The 22,237-nt window shown below is 35.4% G+C and overlaps 2 protein-coding genes and 1 long non-coding RNA gene across 3 annotated transcripts; 2 read left to right on the top strand and 1 right to left on the bottom strand.

Moving 5' to 3' along the window:
- The first annotated feature begins 267 nt into the window (after nucleotides 1-267).
- On the top strand, nucleotides 268-8,639 carry LOC110639236 (peptidyl-prolyl cis-trans isomerase CYP21-1). The gene is made up of 7 exons (XM_021790100.2): nucleotides 268-750; nucleotides 3,551-3,629; nucleotides 3,820-3,867; nucleotides 4,414-4,437; nucleotides 4,559-4,741; nucleotides 4,880-4,955; nucleotides 8,219-8,639. The coding sequence occupies exons 1-7, from the start codon at nucleotides 664-666 to the stop codon at nucleotides 8,379-8,381; spliced, it is 660 nt and encodes a 219-aa protein (XP_021645792.2). The 5' UTR covers nucleotides 268-663; the 3' UTR covers nucleotides 8,382-8,639.
- Nucleotides 8,640-10,316: 1,677 nt separating this feature from the next.
- On the top strand, nucleotides 10,317-11,817 carry LOC131176333 (uncharacterized). The gene has a single exon (XM_058141396.1). The coding sequence runs from the start codon at nucleotides 10,831-10,833 to the stop codon at nucleotides 11,572-11,574; it is 744 nt and encodes a 247-aa protein (XP_057997379.1). The 5' UTR covers nucleotides 10,317-10,830; the 3' UTR covers nucleotides 11,575-11,817.
- Nucleotides 11,818-13,801: 1,984 nt separating this feature from the next.
- Nucleotides 13,802-14,724, bottom strand: LOC131176350 (uncharacterized). Its single transcript, XR_009146454.1, has 2 exons — nucleotides 14,683-14,724; nucleotides 13,802-14,119 (listed from the first exon to the last, which is right to left on the bottom strand). It is a non-coding gene; the product is annotated as an uncharacterized LOC131176350 (long non-coding RNA).
- Between the last annotated feature and the right edge of the window lie 7,513 nt (nucleotides 14,725-22,237).

The following is a 22,237-nucleotide window of genomic DNA, read 5'->3' as shown; positions in this document are numbered from 1 at the left end:
TTCAACTATCAAACAATTGATTTCACTATCAGATTATGGACTTGAGACTACAACATCCTTGATTATGGACTTGAGATTTAAGTACTCACAAAAATATTTAAAATTATAAAAAAATAAATATATGTGATTATAAAATTATCCACTTTATTTTCAATCTATAAATTAAATTGAATTATCTAATTAATTAAATTAAAATTTTAATTTAATTTAATTCCATCAATTATTTTGATTTAAACTAAATTCTGTCCACCTCTAAGCAGAGATGAGCCCCGGGTAACCCAGTCCATTACCTTCAGTCTTCGGATTACAGTATGTTAGTATATTTTCACAGGCTCAGCTCGGATCCCTCTCCCCTCGGCCTCTCTGGTGGTTTAAGCTGAGCCCAAAAGTAATCTCGCTGGCTGGGCTTTGCGTGCTTAACAAGTGCCACGTGCACTCTCCCCTCCACCTTCCGCGCCTCGAGGAACCCCCTGCATTTACACCTTCTGAAGAAGGCCAGACCACTGACAGTGTTTTTCCCCCTTCTGAATCATTCGTGAATGGAGAATATCGAATTTTTCTTTGTTTCTGATAGTTAGCTATGGAGGAGGCTCGAAAAAGTAGAGATCAATGTTGATTAGAGAGTAGAATAACTAACTAGCCATTAGACCGATACGTTTAGAGATGCAAGTTTGGGTTCATCCAAAATGTCTCCTTCTCTTCATTGTCTTCGTCATTTTACTCATTTTCACTTTCATTACCCCGAAAAAGGTACCAGTTTTTTGGAGCCATCCTGGTTTCCTCTTGTTTTCTTTGTAGTATATCCATTTTATGTGCATGATTTGGATCTGATTGATGGGTTTTATTTGATTTCGGTTTTTATGATCTGGGGTTTTGTTGTTTCGTTTAGAGCTAGTAATAATTAATGCCTTTAAGGTGCTTTTCATCTGTTAGCCTTTGAAAATTCTATTGTTTAGTAGATGATATAGAAACTTTTGCTTGATCTGGTTGTAATTGAACATTGCCTGTGGATTTAATCTTACAGATAGAGGAAAGCTCATAGTTTTCATGGTACAGCCATTGTGCTTCCTATTTGTTTTCTACTTAATGTGGTTTTTCAGTAACCATTTTCAGAAAGCTGATATCACCAGACATTATAGCTTTAGCTACCTTTGCGGTCCAATTTTCTGGACCTTTTTAGCTAGTCTGTTTGAAAGGTACGTTTACCACGGTTGAGTTGACAAGTATACATCTCAACGAGAATTCTTACAGGTGAAGAAGAGAAAGTGGAAATATTTTGTAATTCATGGATGAGAGATTGAGCTTGTGATCTGTGTGTTTAGGACTAGTTCTTGATATATCCTTATAGGCCAACAAGTAGTTACTAGTGCTTGATATTCCTACACAGTGGGCTTATTTTATCATTACTATTCAACAAAATTCCTTCTTTTTTTTTATTTTTTTTTTTCCTTTCTGGAGGGCACAAGATAATGTTTAGGCATGTGGACAGATGTGGCAAATTGTTTAGGGATTCAATGGTATTTTGCTCAGGGTGAGGATGAATTAAATATCACTATTCACTGAGCTAGGAACGATGTTCTAGGATACAATGTAGGGAAGGTGCATGCTACTGCATTTATATATGATTGGATTCATCCATCTAGTGAGCCAAACTCAGTATGAAGTTTCAGGAACCTCAGGCTATTAGGAACTGAATTCTTACTGAGTTTTCAAAAAGGAGTGGATATCTCCAATCCATCTATATGCCTGCAACATATAACATGTGAGATACATCCCCTTGCATTCAAACGCATTGTTTGATTGATAAATAGCACAGCTATAAAGGTAAAGTAGAGGCTTCTAATCTCATCTGCAGAAGATATGAGCCATACAGATGAGAATGCTCCCAAGGGTATTGAAAATGCTTCTCTTACTACCAAAACTTTTTATGGACTACTAGTCTCATTTGATGTTAAATAAGTTTATTGGGCTAGCGCTCAAAAATCAAAACTGTCCATGAACTATCAATGCTCGCTTACCACAAATTAATAACAATTGTTTGCCATGCCTAATGGGAAGATGGTAAAAAATTGTTTCGATAAATTGCATTGTTGTATGCCTATGTGGCAATGGAACGAATATTATACTTGCCACGAGAGATGAGACAATGCTTTTGATTTTATTTTACTTGATGAGTATAGGGACTATTGGGTTTAATGAGCTAATTAAGTTACAAAGTTTCGCCATGTAATTTTTTTAATATTTATTAAATGGTGTGTTTGGTTCAATGAACAGGACATGATAATTCCTTCTTGTCTTGTATTTGGTGCACTAATCGAACTGGAAAATAATGGATCTTGTTCTGTCCAGTCCTCTTTTATATGTCCAATCACTCTCCATTGAATAGTGTGTTCAGTCCCTATAATATTGTAAATTGAAAGATTTTTTTTTTTCAAATTTTTTGTATATGTGTGTGTTTTTGTGCATTTATACATCATTTTATTTATATGTTCATTTATTATATTTTATGTATTATATCTTTAGTATATCAATAAATATTTTGTATAATTAATAAAGGGTGACCCATTGCATAATGCAACTGCATAATGCATCTCATAATAGTGGTTTCTGGAGAGAGTTGATGTACGTAGCCTTACCTCTTGCCCCTGTTTTGTGGAGAGGCTGTTTCTATGGCTCGAATCTGTGATCTCTGAGTCACAAACGGAGTAACTTTACCATTACATATTAATAAATTTTATAAATGAGATATTTGGTTAATAAATTAGATATTAAATTATCCATTTTATTTATTATTGTAACTATCACGGTGTTAACCTCCTTTATTTCCAATTCCATTTTGAGTTTGACATATGGGCTTTAAGAAAAAATAATTTTGTGTTCTCTTTACTTTTTCTTTGATGCTTGACTTAAGCATACAAGTACCACCATACATATATGAAAATAAAATATTTTTAGGCGTTTTTAGTGTTGTACAATATTGTCTTGTTCTATTAATTACTACATTCCAAACACAACATTGATAAATATTTTATTGTCATCTTTGCACATTGTCTAGTCCTCTTAAAAGTTTACCAAACATTAATGGGATTAATGTCTTCTCTTGTATGTGATAAGTGCAAGACAGGGGAACTATTTGTCTTGTCCCATGTTTTCCATTCCTGGCCAACAAAAGCAGCCTGAGAATCTATTATCTCCCATTGGGAATGCAAATTTGTTAGAGATTGAATTTATTTTGGCAGTCTCTTTTTTACTGCATTCATCTTTGTTTAGCTTTTACACCTGCTGGACTTTATGAAGTTGTGGTATTGAACAATTTGGGCAATTGGAATCATTATGTTAAATTTTAATTTTGTTTCCTTAATATAAAATGCGGGTTATTTAAGTTGCTATAATGGCAAATGAAACCAAATTTGTATTTGTTAAGATTTGTTGTTTTGCTGGATCTTTTTCCCATTTTTGAGTTCAATGTAGGTTGATTTATGAGTAATCATTTTTCCTCTCTCAAGGTTCATCTTTTGAAGTATTAATTTTGTCCTAAATGGGTGTATAGGATGAAGAGAAGGCAGAAGAGGTGTATGAGATCACCCATAGAGTATACTTGGATATTGATATTGATGAACAACACTTAGGTACGTCTCTTGCAACGAGAACTAACATTTTGAAAATCTTCTCATATTAATTATATTTTTCATAAGAATTGGAAGTCGGAACCTATTATCATAAATACTCTTCTTTTGTTGACACTTGACAGTTCTACACTGCAATGCTCCATAACTTTGATGTCCTCATCTCTTCTTAATTATGACTGAATTTTTGCAGGTAGAATTGTTATTGGATTATATGGCCAGGTTGTACCAAAAACTGTAGGTATGTTCTTGGAGTCCTGTGATTTTTTCAGTGTCAGAATCTTATATGTCTCATATTTCTGGCATTGGCAGAATGTATGGATTATGGATTTAAATTCAAAATTTTGGGATATTGTTCGCATGTTTAGCATAAAATATATAGGCTACTGTACAATTACATGTTTAAATGAGTTGACTTCAGTTCAAACTTTTAAACATGTAGTAAAACACGCTCAAGCTAGGTGCTTCTTCTTCTATAATAATATAATTACATTTGTTTGTGTGAAAAAATTTGACTTAATCTATAGTTCCTCATCAAACCTCCACATAATTACCATGCTTGAGGCTGCTATAATACCTCTTTTGACCATGCATTTAATAAACTTCTACTTTCTTCTCTTGTTTTATGCATTTGAAGGTTATTATTAGTGTAACTTTGTCTTGTGAGATCAAGTAAGGCTAAAATGATGGTATAGTTCACTGCACAAGTGTTTGCGATTTCTTTGGTGCGATTTCTTTGGTTTAACCATGTCAGTTAGTTGCCTAATGCTCGAGTTCTTTTTTGCAGAAAATTTCAGGGCTTTGTGCACAGGTACTGGAAATTTTATCTTTTTAATTAATTTCTACTGTTGTAAATCCTGTTGATTCCACATATTGGGGGATGGAGGCTTTTTGATAAATAATCTTCTTGACATTACTTTCTTCTTTTGCAGGTAAGAAGGGAAAAGGTCGAAGTGGGAAAGCTCTTCACTATAAGGGAACGCCATTTCATCGTATAGTATCTGGTTTTATGATTCAAGGTGGTGACATAGTTTATGGTGATGGAAGGGGAGGCAATTCCATATACGGAGGCACTTTTCCTGATGAGAATTTTAAGATAAAGCATTCACGTGCAGGTTTGTTTTGATTGATTTCTAACTTCCCAACTTATGATTCCCAAGCATGAATTGAATTTGATTGAAGCCAAAACTTGCTCGAGTTCTGAGGCTGCTTTTCTCTAGTTTTAATTGACATGTTTTCTAACCTCTTTTTAGGTGTCGTTTCCATGGTGAATTCAGGACCAGATTCCAATGGCTCACAGTTCTTTATCACCACTGTGAAGGCCAGCTGGTAAGTCTTTTTTAGTGATCTTAACAATAAAAGTATAATGAGCAGCTGAACTATACTGGATTGTTGGGTGGGCCTGTCTGCCTATGTTTTCCTTCAAAGTTAACCCTTCTGGATTTTCTAATTTGTGAAGTATTTCAAACTAGCTCTATTGAACAAAGCCAGTTTCTTCATCAATTAGTAGTGAGGTTGAATCGATATGGTTCAGCTAGTTCCATGAAGTATGTATCATCGCCTAAATTGTTAATGATTTTGTTTAAATTATGCATCATAATGTGAAACCTTTTGGGTGGGCCAGGGACAACAAATAAAGCAAAAGAAAGAGCTTATTGTAAACCGACCTCTTTATTATGCATTACTTTTTTTTTTTTTTATTTGGTCTTTTGTAACTATAAAAGCCAAATCGACTTCCTCTTAACCAGGAAGACAAATAGAGCTCTATGCAAGGATTGCAAGGTCATTCCAGGAGAGGCTTTAACAAGTCAACATAGGTTGGTGGTCTTGGATGTCAAGTTTAGGAATAATTCAAGTAAGGTCAGAAGAAATAGTGTAGTTCGAACAAAGTGGTGGGAGTTCAAAGGATTAAAGCAAGTGAAGTTCAAAAATGAGCTTCTCGAGTCCGAAGTATGGAAGATAGATATGGAGGCCAATGATATGTGGATACAGATGGCATCAAAGATTAGAGAAGTAGCTAGAAAAGTACTTGGAGAGTCTAAAGGACATGGACCACCCTCAAAAGAGAGATGGTGGTGGAATGAGGAAGTACAAAAGGCAGTGAAGAGAAAAAGGGAATGGTATAAGAAATTATCTAAATGTGATAATAATGAGGCATATGAACAGTGCAAGATAGCAAAGAAAGAGGCAAAAATGGCAGTTAGTCAAGCAAGAGCACAGGCCTTTGAAAAGTTATATGAGAAACTTGGAACTAAAGAAGGGGAGAAAGATATTTATAGATTAGCAAGGAGTAGAGAAAGGAAATGTCAAGATCTCAATCAAGTTAGGTGCATTAAGGATAAAGAAGGAAAAGTGTTGGTGAAAGATGAGAACATTAAAGAAAGATGGAGAAATTATTTTAATGATCTCTTTAATAATAGTCAAAATGGAAATAGCGTGAATATAGATTTTAGAACAATAGAAAAGAATGTAAATTATACTAGAAGGATTGGATCTTTAGAAGTAAAGGAAGCACTTAAGAGAATGAAAGTGGGTAAAGCCTGTGGACCCGATAAAATACCAATTGAAGTGTGGAAGTATTTGGGAGATATGGGAGTGGCATGGTTAACTAAATTATTTAATAAGATTCTAAACTCAAAGAAAATGCCTGATGAATGGAAGAAGAGTATTTTAGTACCTATTTTTAAAAATAAGGGAGATATACAGAGTTGCTCAAACTATAGGGGAATTAAACTCATGAGCCATACTATGAAGTTGTGGGAGAGAGTTGTGGAGCATCGACTACGTCATGATACTTCTATCTCTCTCAATCAATTTGGTTTCATGCCCGGTCGTTCAACTATGGAAGCGATCTTTCTCATTAGAAGCTTTATGGAGAAATATAGAGATGTGAAGAAAGATCTACACATAGTTTTTATTGATTTGGAGAAGGCTTATAATAGTGTTCCAAGAGAGGTCTTATGGAATGTGTTAGAACAAAAGAGGGTATCTATTAGGTACATACAAGTATTGAAAGATATGTATGAAGGAGCAACTACTATTGTGCGCACAGTGGGAGGGGACACAAGAGATTTTCCGATCTCAATTGGATTACACCAAGGATCAGCCATAAGCCCTTACCTTTTTACATTAGTTTTAGATGAACTGACGAAACATATACAAGAGAGTATTCCTTGGTGTATGATGTTTGCGGATGATATTGTTCTGATAGATGAGACACGAGAAGGAGTCAATAGGAAGCTAGAACTTTGGAGAAGTACTCTAGAGTCAAAGGGTTTTAAGTTAAGTAGAACGAAGACAGAATACATGCATTGCAAGTTCAGTGAAGACCAAACTGGTGATAGGGAAGGAGTTAGTTTGAATGGAGTGGTACTGTTCCAAAGTAATCACTTTAAATATCTAGGCTTTAGTCCTTCAAGTAGATGGGGGATGTGAGGAGGATGTTAGTCATAGGATTAAAGCCGGATGGTTGAAGTGGAGACGTGCCACGGGAGTTTTATGTGATCGTAAGATTCCCAATAAATTAAAAGGAAAATTTTACCGTACAGCCATACGACCGGCTATGTTATATGGTAGTGAGTATTGGGCACTGAAAGAGTCGTATGCATCTAAAGTTAAGAGTTGCAGAGATGAGAATGTTAAGGTGGACGAGTGGCCATACTAGACTAGATAAAGTCCGTAATGAAAGTATTAGAGAAAATGTAGGAGTGGTGCCAATTGAAGATAAGTTGAGAGAATGGAGATTAAGGTGTTTTGATCATGTGAAGCGTAGACATACGGAGGCTCCAGTTAGACAAGTAGAGCACATTAGGTTAGAGGATAGAAAGAAAAAAAGAGGTAGACCTAAATTGACTTGGAGGAGAGTAGTACAATATGACTTAGAAGTATTACACATTTCTGAGGATTTAACCCAAAATCGTTCAGAGTGGAAAAAGCGAATCCATATAGTCGACCTCAAATTTTTGGGATAAAGGCTTAGTTGAGTTGAGTTGAGTTGGTCTTTTGTAATTGCCGCCATATCTCCAAAGTATACTAAATAGCCAAATTCCTAAATAATAGCTTCCATATCATTTATTGGTGAAATAAAAAATTCCTCACAAATAAATAAAAGCTATTTTTAATCCTACAATTTTCTACTGAATTATTTTTAATTTTTAATTTATCATTTAAAACCTTGCAAGAAACCATGTTTTTAAAATTTTCTGACCAAACCCGTATAATCAATTTTAATATCAGCATTTCATGTGAACAATAGGCTAACTGATGCATGCATCCCTGCTATATTTGGGCACTGGATCTTTGTAAAAATTTTCAACTTGCTTTATAAAATCCTGATTCCAGGAAATGCAGCTGAAGAATAGTTTATCATTTCACGCCATTTTGTTTTTGTCAGTATTTGGTTCTTTCTGATATAAAAATGTTCTTGTGTCATACAATATTGAGAACAAGTGGAGTTGACTTGTATTATCAAATTTGAACTTATCAAATGACATCTTTTATGATCTCCTAATTCTTGTTAGGTGTCTAAATTACATGTAGCTCCTCAGATTGAAACCCCTATTAATTTGTGGTTTAACATGTTATTTTTTCAGGTTGGATGGAGAACATGTCGTCTTTGGCAAGGTTATTCAGGGAATGGATACTGTTTATGCAATTGAAGGGGGGGCAGGGACATACAGTGGAAAACCCAGAAAGAAAGTAGTTATTGCTGACTCTGGGGAGATACCCAAGAGCAAGTGGGATGAGGAAAGATAAGCTTCTCATTAAGTTAACCACAGCAAGTTTTTCCATTTTGGATTTGCTAATTTAATTCATAGATAACTTAATTGTGTTGCTTTTGTAAAATGGCTTTGAATTTTCATTGCTCATGATTTAGATCCTAGGCTTTTCCGGGAAATATTATTTTTTCTTTTCTTTTCTATATTTTCCCCTTTTCTTTTGGTGTTTGGCAACTGTTATTAATTAATACGAAACTTACTAATTATTTAACAATCAGGACTGCCTGTTTCTTCATGTTCTCAAGCGTTTAAACTTCACTCATTTTTCTTTAACATTTTTTTAGTGCTAATTACCAGTTTGATGTTTTGTTTGAATTTAAGATCTGAGTGCCTGCAAAGAAGGATCGATTCAGTGTCTTTTTCAAGAAACTGCAAATATGTGTCCTCTGCATACTCTTAAGCTTGTCTTTTCCCCTCCCCTCGCTTGCAATCACATTTCTCTCTCATCATTTTGATGGTTTTGAGTTTGTGGAGAGTCGAGCGGGCCTGTTTTGGGGAGAGGTAGACTTGAACCCTCACGATTTTTAAAGTCTGATGGATTTGCCTCTTACTATAAATTTTCTTTTTATCGATGTTGATGCATAAAATGAAATTCTATCTTTATTCTCATTAATTAGTTATCTATCAGATTTTTGAAATGAATGATTTGATTAATAAACTCGGAATCAATTTAAAATAATTTTATTTTTATTTTATTTTTTATATAAAGATAAAAAATATATATATACGAATTACTCTAGGTGAACTAACCAATCGCAAACAAGATACGGGTTAGCTTATTGGAAAATAAAACAAATAAAAATGATAATAAATTTAATTTTCTTGTAGAAAGGAGAAATGATAAAAAAAAATTAATTTTTTTTTTACAACTGAATCTTAATTTTTTTAATAATTATATTATAAACTATTGTAATTAAACTCTAACAATTGTATCTGAACTTAATTTTTTTTCATCACTTTGGCATTTCAAATTTTAATAATTGTTGCATGTGCATCCTTAATTAAAACATTTTAATAGAAAATGAATGTTTTTAAAAATAAAACAATGTTTATAATTAATTCTTTGTCTAATCTTGTTTCTCTGTCTTGTTTCAATTCACTATATATCACTTGTAAACACTAATCTTTTTATTTAGTTAAAATTAATTCTCACTGTTACAACAATAATATTTATGAAAAAGGGATGATAAATAAATAAAAAAAATAAAAAATCAAGTTATTTTATTATTTTTTAAATCTAAATCCTTATTTATATAAAATCCCATTGGTTGGAGAATATTCTCCCAGATGGGAGGTTAAGTGCACTATATTAAATAAGATGTTCTAATTTTGATCTCAATTGGGCTTTGGTGTTTATAGTAGCGCTATGGTGAATTTTGAAATGGGGAAATTTGTGCATTTTTAGCTTAGCAGAGTAATTAAATATAGACTATTTAAGTGAATAAATATAAGACTCAGTTCGAATTTTCAAGAAATACTCATTTTTATATTTAAAATATATCGATTTATATAATTTTCAATCCACAGTTAACATAACCTAAATAAAAATCATAAGAATTGCACCTTATTAGTGTGAATTCATTGGTTTCATCAATTTCTTGTACACCCCTAATTACAGGTGTTTTATGTGATGCTGATGGGAGATAGTTGGATGATTTGGTTTGCAATATAGGGTCATGTGATGTGTTTCGAGCTGAGTATGGGACTAATGCAAGTTTTGGAGCTTACTTGGAACCTTAACATTTGAGCTATTTGATTGGAGGTGGATAATTAGGTTGTCTGCCATTCTGTTTTGGAGGGTGATATTGAATTTGGCTGTTGCAATTCTTTCCTTCTAGGTATTAGTGCAGGCTTGGAAATTAATTAAACATCCTTCTGGGCTTTGGTCCCACATAATGAAAGCCATTTATTTTCTCTACTCAGATTTCATGAATGCAGTTAAGGGGAGAAATCCATCGTGGGGTTGGAGGACTGTTCTGGTTGGACGAGAAGCAATCAAACTGGGGCTAAGATGGAACATCACAGGTCCAACATTTGTCAATGGATGGATAGAGCCTTGGAATCCTACTCTTCCAGGCTTTAAGGTCAGTAGTCAGCGTCCTAGTGATAGCCCTATTATTTACATTGCTGGCTTAATTAATCCTACCACAAAGAATTGGGATCTCCCCACTTTGTATGCATCCTTCTCTCTAGCAGAATGTCATGAGATTATGAAGATTCCTCTTGCAAATTCATTCAGAGAGCCTAACAGAGTTTGGCATTTCTCAAAAGGTGGGGAAATTTCAGTGAAGTCGGTGTATTATCAGTTGAAAGTTCACCAAGCTCGTTCCTTGCATTTTCCTCTCACTTCATCATTTTAGGCTGTCCCTCAATCATTTTGGAATAAGTTATGGTCCCTTAAAGTGCCACCAAAGATTAGGACTTTCATGTGGAGAGCATGCCATAACTCACTTTCAACTAAAGCAAATTTATTTCAAAGAGCTTGCTCCAATTCTTCAACCTGCCCTCTATGTGATTGCCCGGAAGAATCTTTAGAGCATCTCCTCTTATTTTGTAGTCATGCAAAGGCTACCAGGTTTGGATCGATATTGGGATTCCATCCTAATAGTAATGATTTTGGATCTTTTAGAGACTGGTTTCACCACCTCATGGATTTTTTCTCTCAACCAGTTCAGCGGACCATCAAGCATGTTTGCTTTATATGTTGGAGTATCTGGAAAGCTAGAAACGCAGCCATTTTTCAGTCATCCAATCCAAACCCATTGCAAACTTTTAAACAAGCACAGAATGCCCTTGAAGAGATGCAAATTATAACGTCTTCGCCAATTCTTTCTTTGTCTACTTATCAAGCTCAATTCAGTGATAGGATGAGGTCTTGGTCCCCTCCGGCTATTGATCATGTTAAGCTTAATACTGATGCATCTTTTGAGCATAAGAATGCTATTGCAGGTTTTGGTTTAGTGATGCGAAATGCTACAGGTTATCTTATTGATGGGTGTGCTATTTCCTTTCCTTACTCTTCTCCTCTAACAGCTGAAGGATTTGCAGTTAGAGCAGCTCTACATTTTGCCATAAGTCGAGGCTTGTCTTCCTGCACTTTGGAATCTAACTCTCTGCAGATCATTAAGTTATCTTCTTCTCCTTCCCTATCAGTTCCTTGGGAAGTTTAAGCCATTATTCATGATATTAGACTAACTTTGTTAAACTATCCTGGTTTTCTTCTTTGTTATGTTCCTAGATCAGCTAACAGGTGCGCAAATTGGGTGGCAAATGCTGTTAGGGAAGGTGTTCTTAGTCCTGGTTGGATTTCCTATCCCCACCCTCAAATTGCACCTAACCTCACTCAAATCGTCTCGAATTACATTATTATAATCTGTCTTCTAAATCATTTTAAATTGAGGTTTGAACTGAAATCGAAGGTTCCAAAATTGTCGTTTGAATCATCCCATAGAGATTTAATTCATATTTATGATTTACTTAAACCTAAATTGGCAATTCAAGAATCAAAACCAACGGCTCCTATACAATGAACACCCCTAGGCTAGAGATTGGCATGTTCACATTCAATATATCTATGTAAAGCCAATGCTTCTGCAGATTGACTCTTGAATTGAGCTCATCAGTTTCCTATGAGTTTGTTCAGCTTTAAAATCCTGCAAGTAAACTCTTTACTTTTTCTACAATAACATTTGGTTGAGGTAGTCTTTTTTAGATAGGTCTTGGTTTAATTTTTTTTTTTCTTTTTTAAAAAAATGATAAGTTCAATTATTAGGATCAACATCTAGAGATTTTTTTTATTTAATTTTTATTAAAATTTAAATTCAAGAATTTATAATCTTAAAAAATGCTAATTAATTATAAAAGTAATTTTCTAATGCATGGGCTAATCACGGGTGCATTCTTAAACTTATTAAAAATATATATATAATTTTTAATTGATGTGAGAAGTCATTTAAAATTATTCATAATTGTGAAATAACTTATTAAATTTTAAGAAATAGATCATCCTTAAATTCTAATAACTACCCACAAATAGTATTGTATAATTATTTCCTTAATGAAATCGCTTAAAATGTCTTTTGATATTGATGTTTATTTTTATTTGAAAAATAATTTTCTTCAATAATTATACAATTAACTTAAAAAATTATCTAAAAAAAATTACTTAGTATTTATAGGTACTCGATCCGACTGAACCCTAATAAAACATATTTAAATAGTATATAATCAATATAGGATATGTTTGACGTTGAGAAATAATTCCTGTATTTGATTTCGATTTTACATGTTGATACTCATTTCTTGAATCCATTTACATAAAAAATTAACTAATTATAAAATATTTTTTATAATAATATTTATAAATTTTATATATTATACGTTAAATAAATAAAATTTAAATATTTTATAGAATTGTTAAAATTTTAAAATATAAACTATTAATAAATTTTTTTTAATTAAATTATTAATTAAAAAATATAAAATTAAATAAATTCGAGTATTTTTTGAATAATAATAATAATAATTAGATTTTGAATGAATTCAAGTAGTTAAGGATAAGTTTTAATAGAGTTTGAGACATGTTCGGATATTGAGAATATTAATTAAATTCAGAATTTAGATAGAGCGATTTTTACAAATATTTACCTATTAATATCCCTAAATTATAGATAAAAAAAAGGTGTAATTTATTACAATGGGTTTAACTTGTTTACATTGAAATTATTTTCAAAATTGTGAGATCTTAAAATTTAATTAAATTAAAATAAAAAGAAGTATAATACGTAATAAAGCGTTTTATTTTGTCTTATTCACTATTATAAAATTTAAATCGAACTAATATATTGAATGAATGAACCGTCAAATATTAAATTAATTTAATTTATAATTGAATCAAATAAAAACTTAACTTGAGATAACTGAGTGATTTAGTTGATTTTTCATTGATTCCTGTAATTTAGTTAAAAAATTTTTATTCTAAATTCAAGACCTTGCGAGAGGTATTTGGAATCATAGCTAATTGAACTAATTTGATAGTTAAATATTTTTTGTTGTAAAAAATTCTTATTCTATAACAATTATTTTATAATAAATTTTATTATAAAATTATTATATGTGAATTAAATTATTATATGTAAAATATATTAAAATTACTATTTTATTATAATTTAAATTAAAAAAATTAAATAAACTCTAATATTTTCAATTAAGGTAAAATAAACTCAAAATTAGATTTGATAATGTCACGACCCAACCTATGGGCCGGACCGGCACTAGGACCTGGGCCAGCCTAAAGCCCCCGAGGCCCGTAGTAAGCCTAACTGTTCATTAACCCAACTCTAAGGCCCATTTGGGCTCAATTTCAAGAAACCAAACGGACAGAGTCCGGCCATAAAATGGACTTTCCAACGGGGAGTTTTCGACTCACCCGACCTGTAAACATAATAAATACTCAATTGGGGAGCTCAGCTCACCCTCCACATACTCATATCCTCATAAAAATAAATGGGAGCTCAGCTCCCTCATCCAATCCATCAAACATACATATTATTATATGTTTACAGGTCCAACATGATAATAATATTACAGACCATAATCAAATAAATACTTCTAACACATGCGGAAATTCTAGGAGTAAATAAAATTACACAAATATTGATAAACAACCTGCGAAGGAGAAAAGCAGGTTAACCAAAAATAAAATCCTCCTGTAGCCTGAAAAAAATATTGAACAGGAGTGAGCGTTCGACTCAGAGAGTAAAATATCAATTTTAACCATAATCTCTATAACTTTCTAAATCTAATGCACCCTGTAGAGTGAAATGCAACATCCACATCATTTTCACATCATAACATCAAAAAGGTAATTTGGAGCACTCACGCACCCTGTAACATCAATCATAATATATGGGAGCTGATCCCCTATCTGACTCTCTTAAATCCAACGGTGCCGTGAAGAACTCATTTCGGACTTCCACTTAAATACCAAATCGGGGTCCCAGAAGAACTCAAGCCGTGTCTACCCAAGGACCGGTCCCTGAAGAACTCAAGCCGTGTCTACCCGTCCTATCCATAGTCCACACCACATCACACGCACGCCAACGCACGCACACTGCTCCAAATTACCACAACAACATACATGGCACTTTAACATTTATCAATGCATCAAAAATCGTGCCTAGAGTTTAACTACATAAATATATGCATATAAGTGATGCATGGGCATGCTGAACATATAATAATATCGAAATTACAATTAAAATTAATATTCTACTCACAGACTTGACGGTGGTCACTGAGGCGGCTGGGCGGAGGAAGAAAGGTCATCCGCTCACTGACAATTTTATTACAATCATTTAATAAATTTGACTCCATACAAACAAGGAAAAGACCAAATCGTCCTAATTCGTGCGAAAATCGTGAGTCTCCCCTATACCTAGGACCTACCCAACCTGCAAAAGGGCTTAAAACACACTTCTATATCCACATATCCACAACTCAATCACGTCACACAGCCCCTCCTGGGCCCATTAAATCAATCATTCATCACAATATGTAAAATTTCAATTTAGTCCTTATAATTGATCATTTTTGCAAAACCGCTCAAATAAGCTCTAAAAATTATAAAACTACTCGCGGTCCTTAGAAATATTACTAAGCTATTGCAAAAGAATCGTAATTTTCTAAGATACCTCTAATATATTATGGATTTTTAATCCTATTTAAGCACTAGACAATTTCGAAAAAGCACGGTTCGGGTTTACCTTTGCGATTCGATTTCGAGAACGCGCTCGGGATGTCTGACAATGGTGGGGTAGCCAAAACCTCGATCCAATTCGGAGACTTTTCATTAGTGCAGTAGGAAATTCACGATCCGGACAACTGTCGAATTTCCGCGAATTGAGGATACCTACACGAAGCCCAATAATAATATATAAAAAATCAGGGGTGTTACATTCTCCCCCCCTTACAAAAAATTCGTCCTCGAATTTTACACAAGGCAGAATAAAGTACATGATTACACATTGAACAGATAAGGGTACTTGCTACGCATGTCCCGTTCTGACTCCCAGGTGCACTCTTCCACTGACTGGCTCCTCCACAAAACCTTAACCATAAGGATCTGTTTTGATCTTAGCTGTCTCACTTGGTAGTCCACTATGGCTCTGAGGTTGCTCCTCAAATGTCAAGTTCTCCTTTAGTTCTATTACATCCGACTGTAGTACATGAGAAGGATCGGGAATGTATTTCCTGAGCATAGAGATGTGAAACACGGGATGAACGTGAGAAAGGTTGGGTGGTAGCTCCAACCGGTAGGCAACTGCTCCAACTCTATCCGTAACCTCAAAAGGTCCAATATACCGAGGTGCCAACTTGCCCTTCTTTCCAAATCTCATGACTCCCTTCATTGGAAAAACCTTCAGGAATACATAGTCGCCCACTGCAAACTCCACATCCCTCCGTCTGGGGTCTACATAACTCTTCTGCCTCGAAAGTTTTGCGTTCGATTAAAGGAACTATCTCTCAAGTGTCTTGCACTAGGTCTACATCATGCACCTTCGCTTCCCCATTTCCGTCCTACACAGAGGAGACCTATACTTTCTTCCATATAGTGCCTCATAGGGTGGCATCCCTATACTGGAGTGATAACTGTTGTTGTAGGCAAACTCCACCAAAGCTAGCTGCTCATCCCATTGACCTCCAAAATCCAAAACACTCATGCAAAGCATGTCTTCCAGTGTTTGGATTGTCCTTTGTCTGCATGCGAGGGTGGAAAGCCGTCTTGAAGTTCAGCGTGTGCCAAGTGCCTCCTGCAACTTTCTCCAAAACCGAGAAGTGAATCGGGGCCTCTCGCCGATATTATGGAAGCCGGAACTCCATGCAATCTGACTATTTCTCGAATGTAGAGCCGGGCGTACTGTGCCACAGAATATGTAATCTTCACAGGCAAGAAGTGAGCTGATTTGGTCAAGCGGTCTACAATTACCCATATCGAGTCATATCCTCGTGTGGTACGAGGCAACCCAGTCACAAAATCCATAGAAATCATTTCCCACTTCCATTCTGGGATAGGGAGCTCTTGCAACTTCACGACGGTCTCGGTGTTCAAACTTCACCTTACGACAAGTCAAGCACTTGGACACAAAGTCTGCTATGTCTCTCTTCATGCCATTCCACCAATAGCTATCTTTCACATCATAGTACATCTTGGTGGAACCTGAGTGGACATTGTACAGTGTATAGTGTGCCTCTCGCATGATTTCATCTCTGAGATTGTCCACATCGGGCACACATATCCTAGAACCTTGCACTAGGGCACCATCATTGGCAAATCCAAACTCACCACCTTCACCTTGTTGTACTCTTTCTATGATCTTCATTAATTGTTGGTCTCTGTTGGGAAACTCTAACTCTATCTCGCAAGTCCGCCTCACCGAAAAATGAGCCAACAAGACCCCTCATCCGAAAGATCTAGGATTAAACCTTGATCCATCAACTCATGTACTTTTGAATCAACGGTCTCTTCTCTGCTGAAATGTGCGCCAAACCGCTGTAAGATTTTCTCGCTAAAGCATCTGCTACTACATTAGCCTTCCTGTGGTGGTACCGGATGGTGCAATCATAGTCTTCCGTAAGCTCCATCCATCTCCTCTGTCTCAAGTTTAAATCCTCTGTTGGAAGATGTACTTCAAACTCTTATAGTCGGTGTATATCTCGCACACTTCACCATACAGTAGTGTCTCCATTTTTAGTGCAAAGACTACACCGCCATTTCCAAATCATGGGTGGAATAGTTCGCTCATGCCTCTTCACCGCCTTGAAGCATAAACCACTACTTTTCCATTCCGCATCAAAACACACCCTAGGCCAACTCAAGGCGCCACAAGACACCTGTATCCTTCACCGCTCATAGGTAGTGTTAACACAGGGGCGATGGTTAGACACTCCTTATCCTCGTCATTATAACCGACTCTATCGAGCTCTCTTCCGCCCTTTGCATCTTATCCACTTCCCTTTTCCTATTTTTGGTATTGTTGGTATCTTTTCAACCTGCTGTACTTATTCCTTAATTTTAGTCATATCTCATCCTTACACCTTTTCCTTCAAAGACGTCTATCACATCATCAACTTTAACTTTCTTTTTATTTCTTAGTCTTATCTTGATTACTAGTTCCATTACTTCGAAAATTCTAACCTTACGGCTTACTCCTCACAAAGATATTCTTCACCTTTTGTAACACTTATAATTAACCATAGAAAATTCGTTTTTGTAACCCCTTTCCCAACTTAACTATCAGAACATTATCATTCCCTACCAGCCTTAGTAGGAAATTGCTCATCTTGGATGAATATGAGCCCCATAAACTATAAGTTCCATCTGAACTAACACTTTGTAGGAAATATGTGTCATGCCTTAATTCCAAACAAGATACTTCACGTGTTCATTCTCCTTAATATAATCATATATCGCCCATAGCTTTCTAAACTTCAACCTCAAATTATCCATCAGAACAATTTCATCTATTGAAACTCATCCATAAATAGTACTTCATCTAGCTCATAGTTTAAAACAGTCGCAAGCCTTAGTAGCTAACTCAATTTAACTCCTGTCATTACTCTGTTCGTCCTTTCATACTTAATACTAGGTATGCACTTACTGTCATTCTCATATAAGGAAATTATGTATGAATTTGTGCCTACTAAACTCTCAATAACTAGGTCTCCTTGACTCAGTTTCTGTTCCTTATATAACCTTCTAGAACCAAAAGCACAAGCTAAACTTGAAAAGAAAGAAAATATCCTCTTATATTCAACTACACCCGATTGTCATATTATAACGTTTCACCTAAGTTTCTTGGTCTTTCTCTCCAAATTTCATCATCTCCTAGCACAATTATGCTCTACTTATAAGGTATCATCTACATGAACCCTTTAGTACCATTTTCCTTCTTGACATAATATTTTATAATTTATTAACTTTACTTATACTCGACCTATGATTCATATCTATCATCGCTTTTATTGTGCCCTTAACTTTTGTTGATTCCTGAAAGATTTCTCTCACTAATAAATTCTTCCAACACTAATTCCACCCTTATCTAGGGTCATTAATTTGATCCTTGAACTTTCTAGTGATTTATAACCATCCAGACTTGTCACTTTTCGTTCTACCCCTACTATTGTCCTGTCGTTATTGCTTCACTACAAAGTGATTATTTTGATAACACTAAAAATGTTTGCATGACATTCATAACGAACCTCTAACTACCTTCTCACTATCTCAAAAGTCTAAACTAAAACCTATGTGTCATTATCTATCATTCTTTTCATCTCATCATACCTATTTGATCCCTTAGATGACTTTTATTCAACTTATCGCTTACTAACTTCTCTTTCTCTACCTATTTAGGTAGTCCGCAATACCATCGCACACCTTCTAACATTTACTCATTATTATTGTATTCCATACCTCCATCACTTTTCTCACTAATGTGGTCCCATTTTGGGTTTTCCATCCTTGTCATTCTCCTTGCCAAGAATAACGCTTAGCCTATCCTATATCTTAACTTTGTTCCTTTTATTATGCGCTCTTTAGGTTGTCCTTTCATTTATTTCCTTTGTCTTACCCAAAATAGAACTTGACTATTCTATCCTGGTTTCATTTCTTTTCCTAACATAATAGCGATTTGCTAACTATATCTTGAGTCTCTATCGCGTTATCATATGTCTGTATACTCAGATTTGGTCCTTTGACCACTCTAGCTAGTACTTCCACTAGCATTTAGATTATATTGCATATGCAATCAATTGTCCAAACTTTTATTCTGCACTTTCTTTATCCATTGGCCTTCTGTGATTTATCTTCGCTAATTTATTACTCTTAACACTATTATAATTATTATTTTCCATGTTTACTCAACTAGCCAAAACTTAAGATTCCGGGCACCCAAACCTGTCATCCAATTCAAAGGACTTACATCCATCATGATCTGATTATATATGATTCCTATAATGGAACTTGTATCCTCTCCAGGATACCCGAGCCAACTACTCTCTACCACACTCTACAGTCCCATCTGGGACACTATTCCATAAGTCATCATTATCAGTAATAACCTTCGATCCATTCTGAAAAGATAGGACTATATCCTAACTTGCTGCAACAAAGGTACTACATCTACCACCTTGCCAGAACCATGTCAAGTTAATGACTCTTTTATCATATCATAGCTCTATAAATCATCAATTCATAGTTTCGACCTTCCCTAGGTAGTAGGGTTGCACTTTACATCTTGCTAATACACACAAGGTATCCTATTCTCACTAAGTTCTAAGCAAAACGCGTCATTCTCGCAAAAAATCATCCAAAATTCCATACCAGAAGACTAGATGGTCTCACTCTATAGGTGTCACTTTTACTTTGCAACTAGTCCAAACCTGCAGTGCATTGGCAACTCTTGATGTAACTCTAGCTCATGCTGGGGTAACTGAGTCACTGACTCTAGTTATCACCCAACTGTGACCTTTCAATATTCTAACTCTAGACTCTTAACCAAGAGTTCCCAACTCCTCTGCAAATACGTAACTGCTACGCATAATCGTACCAAAAAGTCATCTCAAACACCCTCATTATGGAGCACCATGGGGATGCACGCAGACTCTACACAATAATCTCATGTCCTGCATCAGAATCTGCACTACAGAGCGGACATCGAGAACATTGTATAGTTACTACGATACGTCCTGATAGACTAGGTCTCCTAATTTCTTATCTCTCATGAATCTTCTATTATCACACACTTATTCTGACTGGGTCATCTACTGATGACTGCCAGTAGTGGTATCCTCATCCTTATCTAGGCAACTGTACTTTTAAGACTCACTTTTATGTACTCGTGCCTTACGAAATGGGCACACCATTTAAACCCATACTGACAAAAATATAACATTTCTTGGAGTACGTATCCTCATGATAGACCTCACACGTCTACTAACTCTATTTCACATTTCTATGTACTCCACGAAAATCAAGACACTAACTGAGGTAATCTTATATTTCCCGAGGTATAACGTAGAATCTAGAAACAAAGAATTACAGGAAAAGACGAAACAGAATCCTATACTCCGCATGTGACTCGTAGTAGACTCTTCCCAACACTTAGATGATTTTTCCCTATGAATCTGGAGCCTAAGCTCTGATACCACATTTGTCACGACCCAACCTATGGGCCGGACCGGCACTAGGACCTGGGCCAGCCTAAAGCCCCCGAGGCCCGTAGTAAGCCTAACTGTTCATTAACCCAACTCTAAGGCCCATTTGGGCCCAATTTCAAGAAACCAAACGGACAGAGTCCGGCCATAAAATGGACTTTCCAACGGGGAGTTTTCGACTCACCCGACCTGTAAACATAATAAATACTCAATTGGGGAGCTCAGCTCACCCTCCACATACTCATATCCTCATAAAAATAAATGGGAGCTCAGCTCCCTCATCCAATCCATCAAACATACATATTATTATATGTTTACAGGTCCAACATGATAATAATATTACAGACCATAATCAAATAAATACTTCTAACACATGCGGAAATTCTAGGAGTAAATAAAATTACACAAATATTGATAAACAACCTGCGAAGGAGAAAAGCAGGTTAACCAAAAATAAAATCCTCCTGTAGCCTGAAAAAAATATTGAACAGGAGTGAGCGTTCGACTCAGAGAGTAAAATATCAATTTTAACCATAATCTCTATAACTTTCTAAATCTAATGCACCCTGTAGAGTGAAATGCAACATCCACATCATTTTCACATCATAACATCAAAAAGGTAATTTGGAGCACTCACGCACCCTGTAACATCAATCATAATATATGGGAGCTGATCCTATCTGACTCTCTTAAATCCAACTCGTGCAGTGAAGAACTCATTTCGGACTTCCACTTAAATACCAAATCGGGGTCCAAGAACTCAAGCCGTGTCTACCCGAAGGACCGGTCCTGAAGAACTCAAGCCGTGTCTACCCGTCCTATCCATAGTCCACACCACATCACACGCACGCCAACGCACGACACCGCTGCTCCAAATTACCACAACAACATACATGGCACTTTAACATTTATCAATGCATCAAAAATCGTGCCTAGAGTTTAACTACATAAATATATGCATATAAGTGATGCATGGGCATGCTGAACATATAATAATATCGAAATTACAATTAAAATTAATATTCTACTCACGACTTGTGGTGGTCACCGAGGCGGCGGAGGAAGAAGGTCATCTGCTCACTGACAATTTTATTACAATCATTTAATAAATTTGACTCCATACAAACAAGGAAAAAGACCAAATACGCCCTAATTGCAGAAAATCCGCAGAGTCTCCCTATACCTAGGACCTACCCAACCTGCAAAAGGGCTTAAAACACACTTCTATATCCACATATCCACAACTCAATCACGTCACACAGCCCCTCTTGGGCCCATTAAATCAATCATTCATCACAATATGTAAAATTTCAATTTAGTCCTTATAATTGATCATTTTTGCAAAAACTGCTCAAATAAGCTCTAAAAATTATAAAACTCTGCCTCGCGGTCCTTAGAAATATTACTAAGCTATTGCAAAAAGAATCGTAATTTTCTAAGCTACCACGAATATTTTATGGATTTTTAATCCTATTTAAGCACTAGAAAATTACGAAAAAGCAAGGTTCGGGTTTACCTTTGCCGATTCCGATTTCAGGAACGCGCTCGGGATGCCTGACAATGGTGGGGTAGCCAAAACCTCGATCCAATTCGGAGACTGTTCGGTCTGTTCAGTAGGAA

The sequence above is a fragment of the Hevea brasiliensis genome, unplaced genomic scaffold (genome assembly GCF_030052815.1).
Source record: "Hevea brasiliensis isolate MT/VB/25A 57/8 unplaced genomic scaffold, ASM3005281v1 Scaf1, whole genome shotgun sequence".
Classification (NCBI taxonomy): Eukaryota; Viridiplantae; Streptophyta; class Magnoliopsida; order Malpighiales; family Euphorbiaceae; genus Hevea; species Hevea brasiliensis.
This window is presented reverse-complemented; position numbering and strand designations above follow the sequence as displayed.

Bases quoted from the DNA above. Each gene is read 5' to 3' on its own strand.
- LOC110639236 (XM_021790100.2), top strand. From the start codon at position 664: ATGCAAGTTTGGGTTCATCCAAAATGTCTCCTTCTCTTCATTGTCTTC. The intron at 3,868-4,413 runs GTATGTTCTTGG...TCTTTTTTGCAG, and splicing joins GGTTGTACCAAAAACTGTAG to AAAATTTCAGGGCTTTGTGC. The intron at 4,742-4,879 runs GTTTGTTTTGAT...ACCTCTTTTTAG, and splicing joins GATAAAGCATTCACGTGCAG to GTGTCGTTTCCATGGTGAAT.
- LOC131176333 (XM_058141396.1), top strand. From the start codon at position 10,831: ATGTGGAGAGCATGCCATAACTCACTTTCAACTAAAGCAAATTTATTT.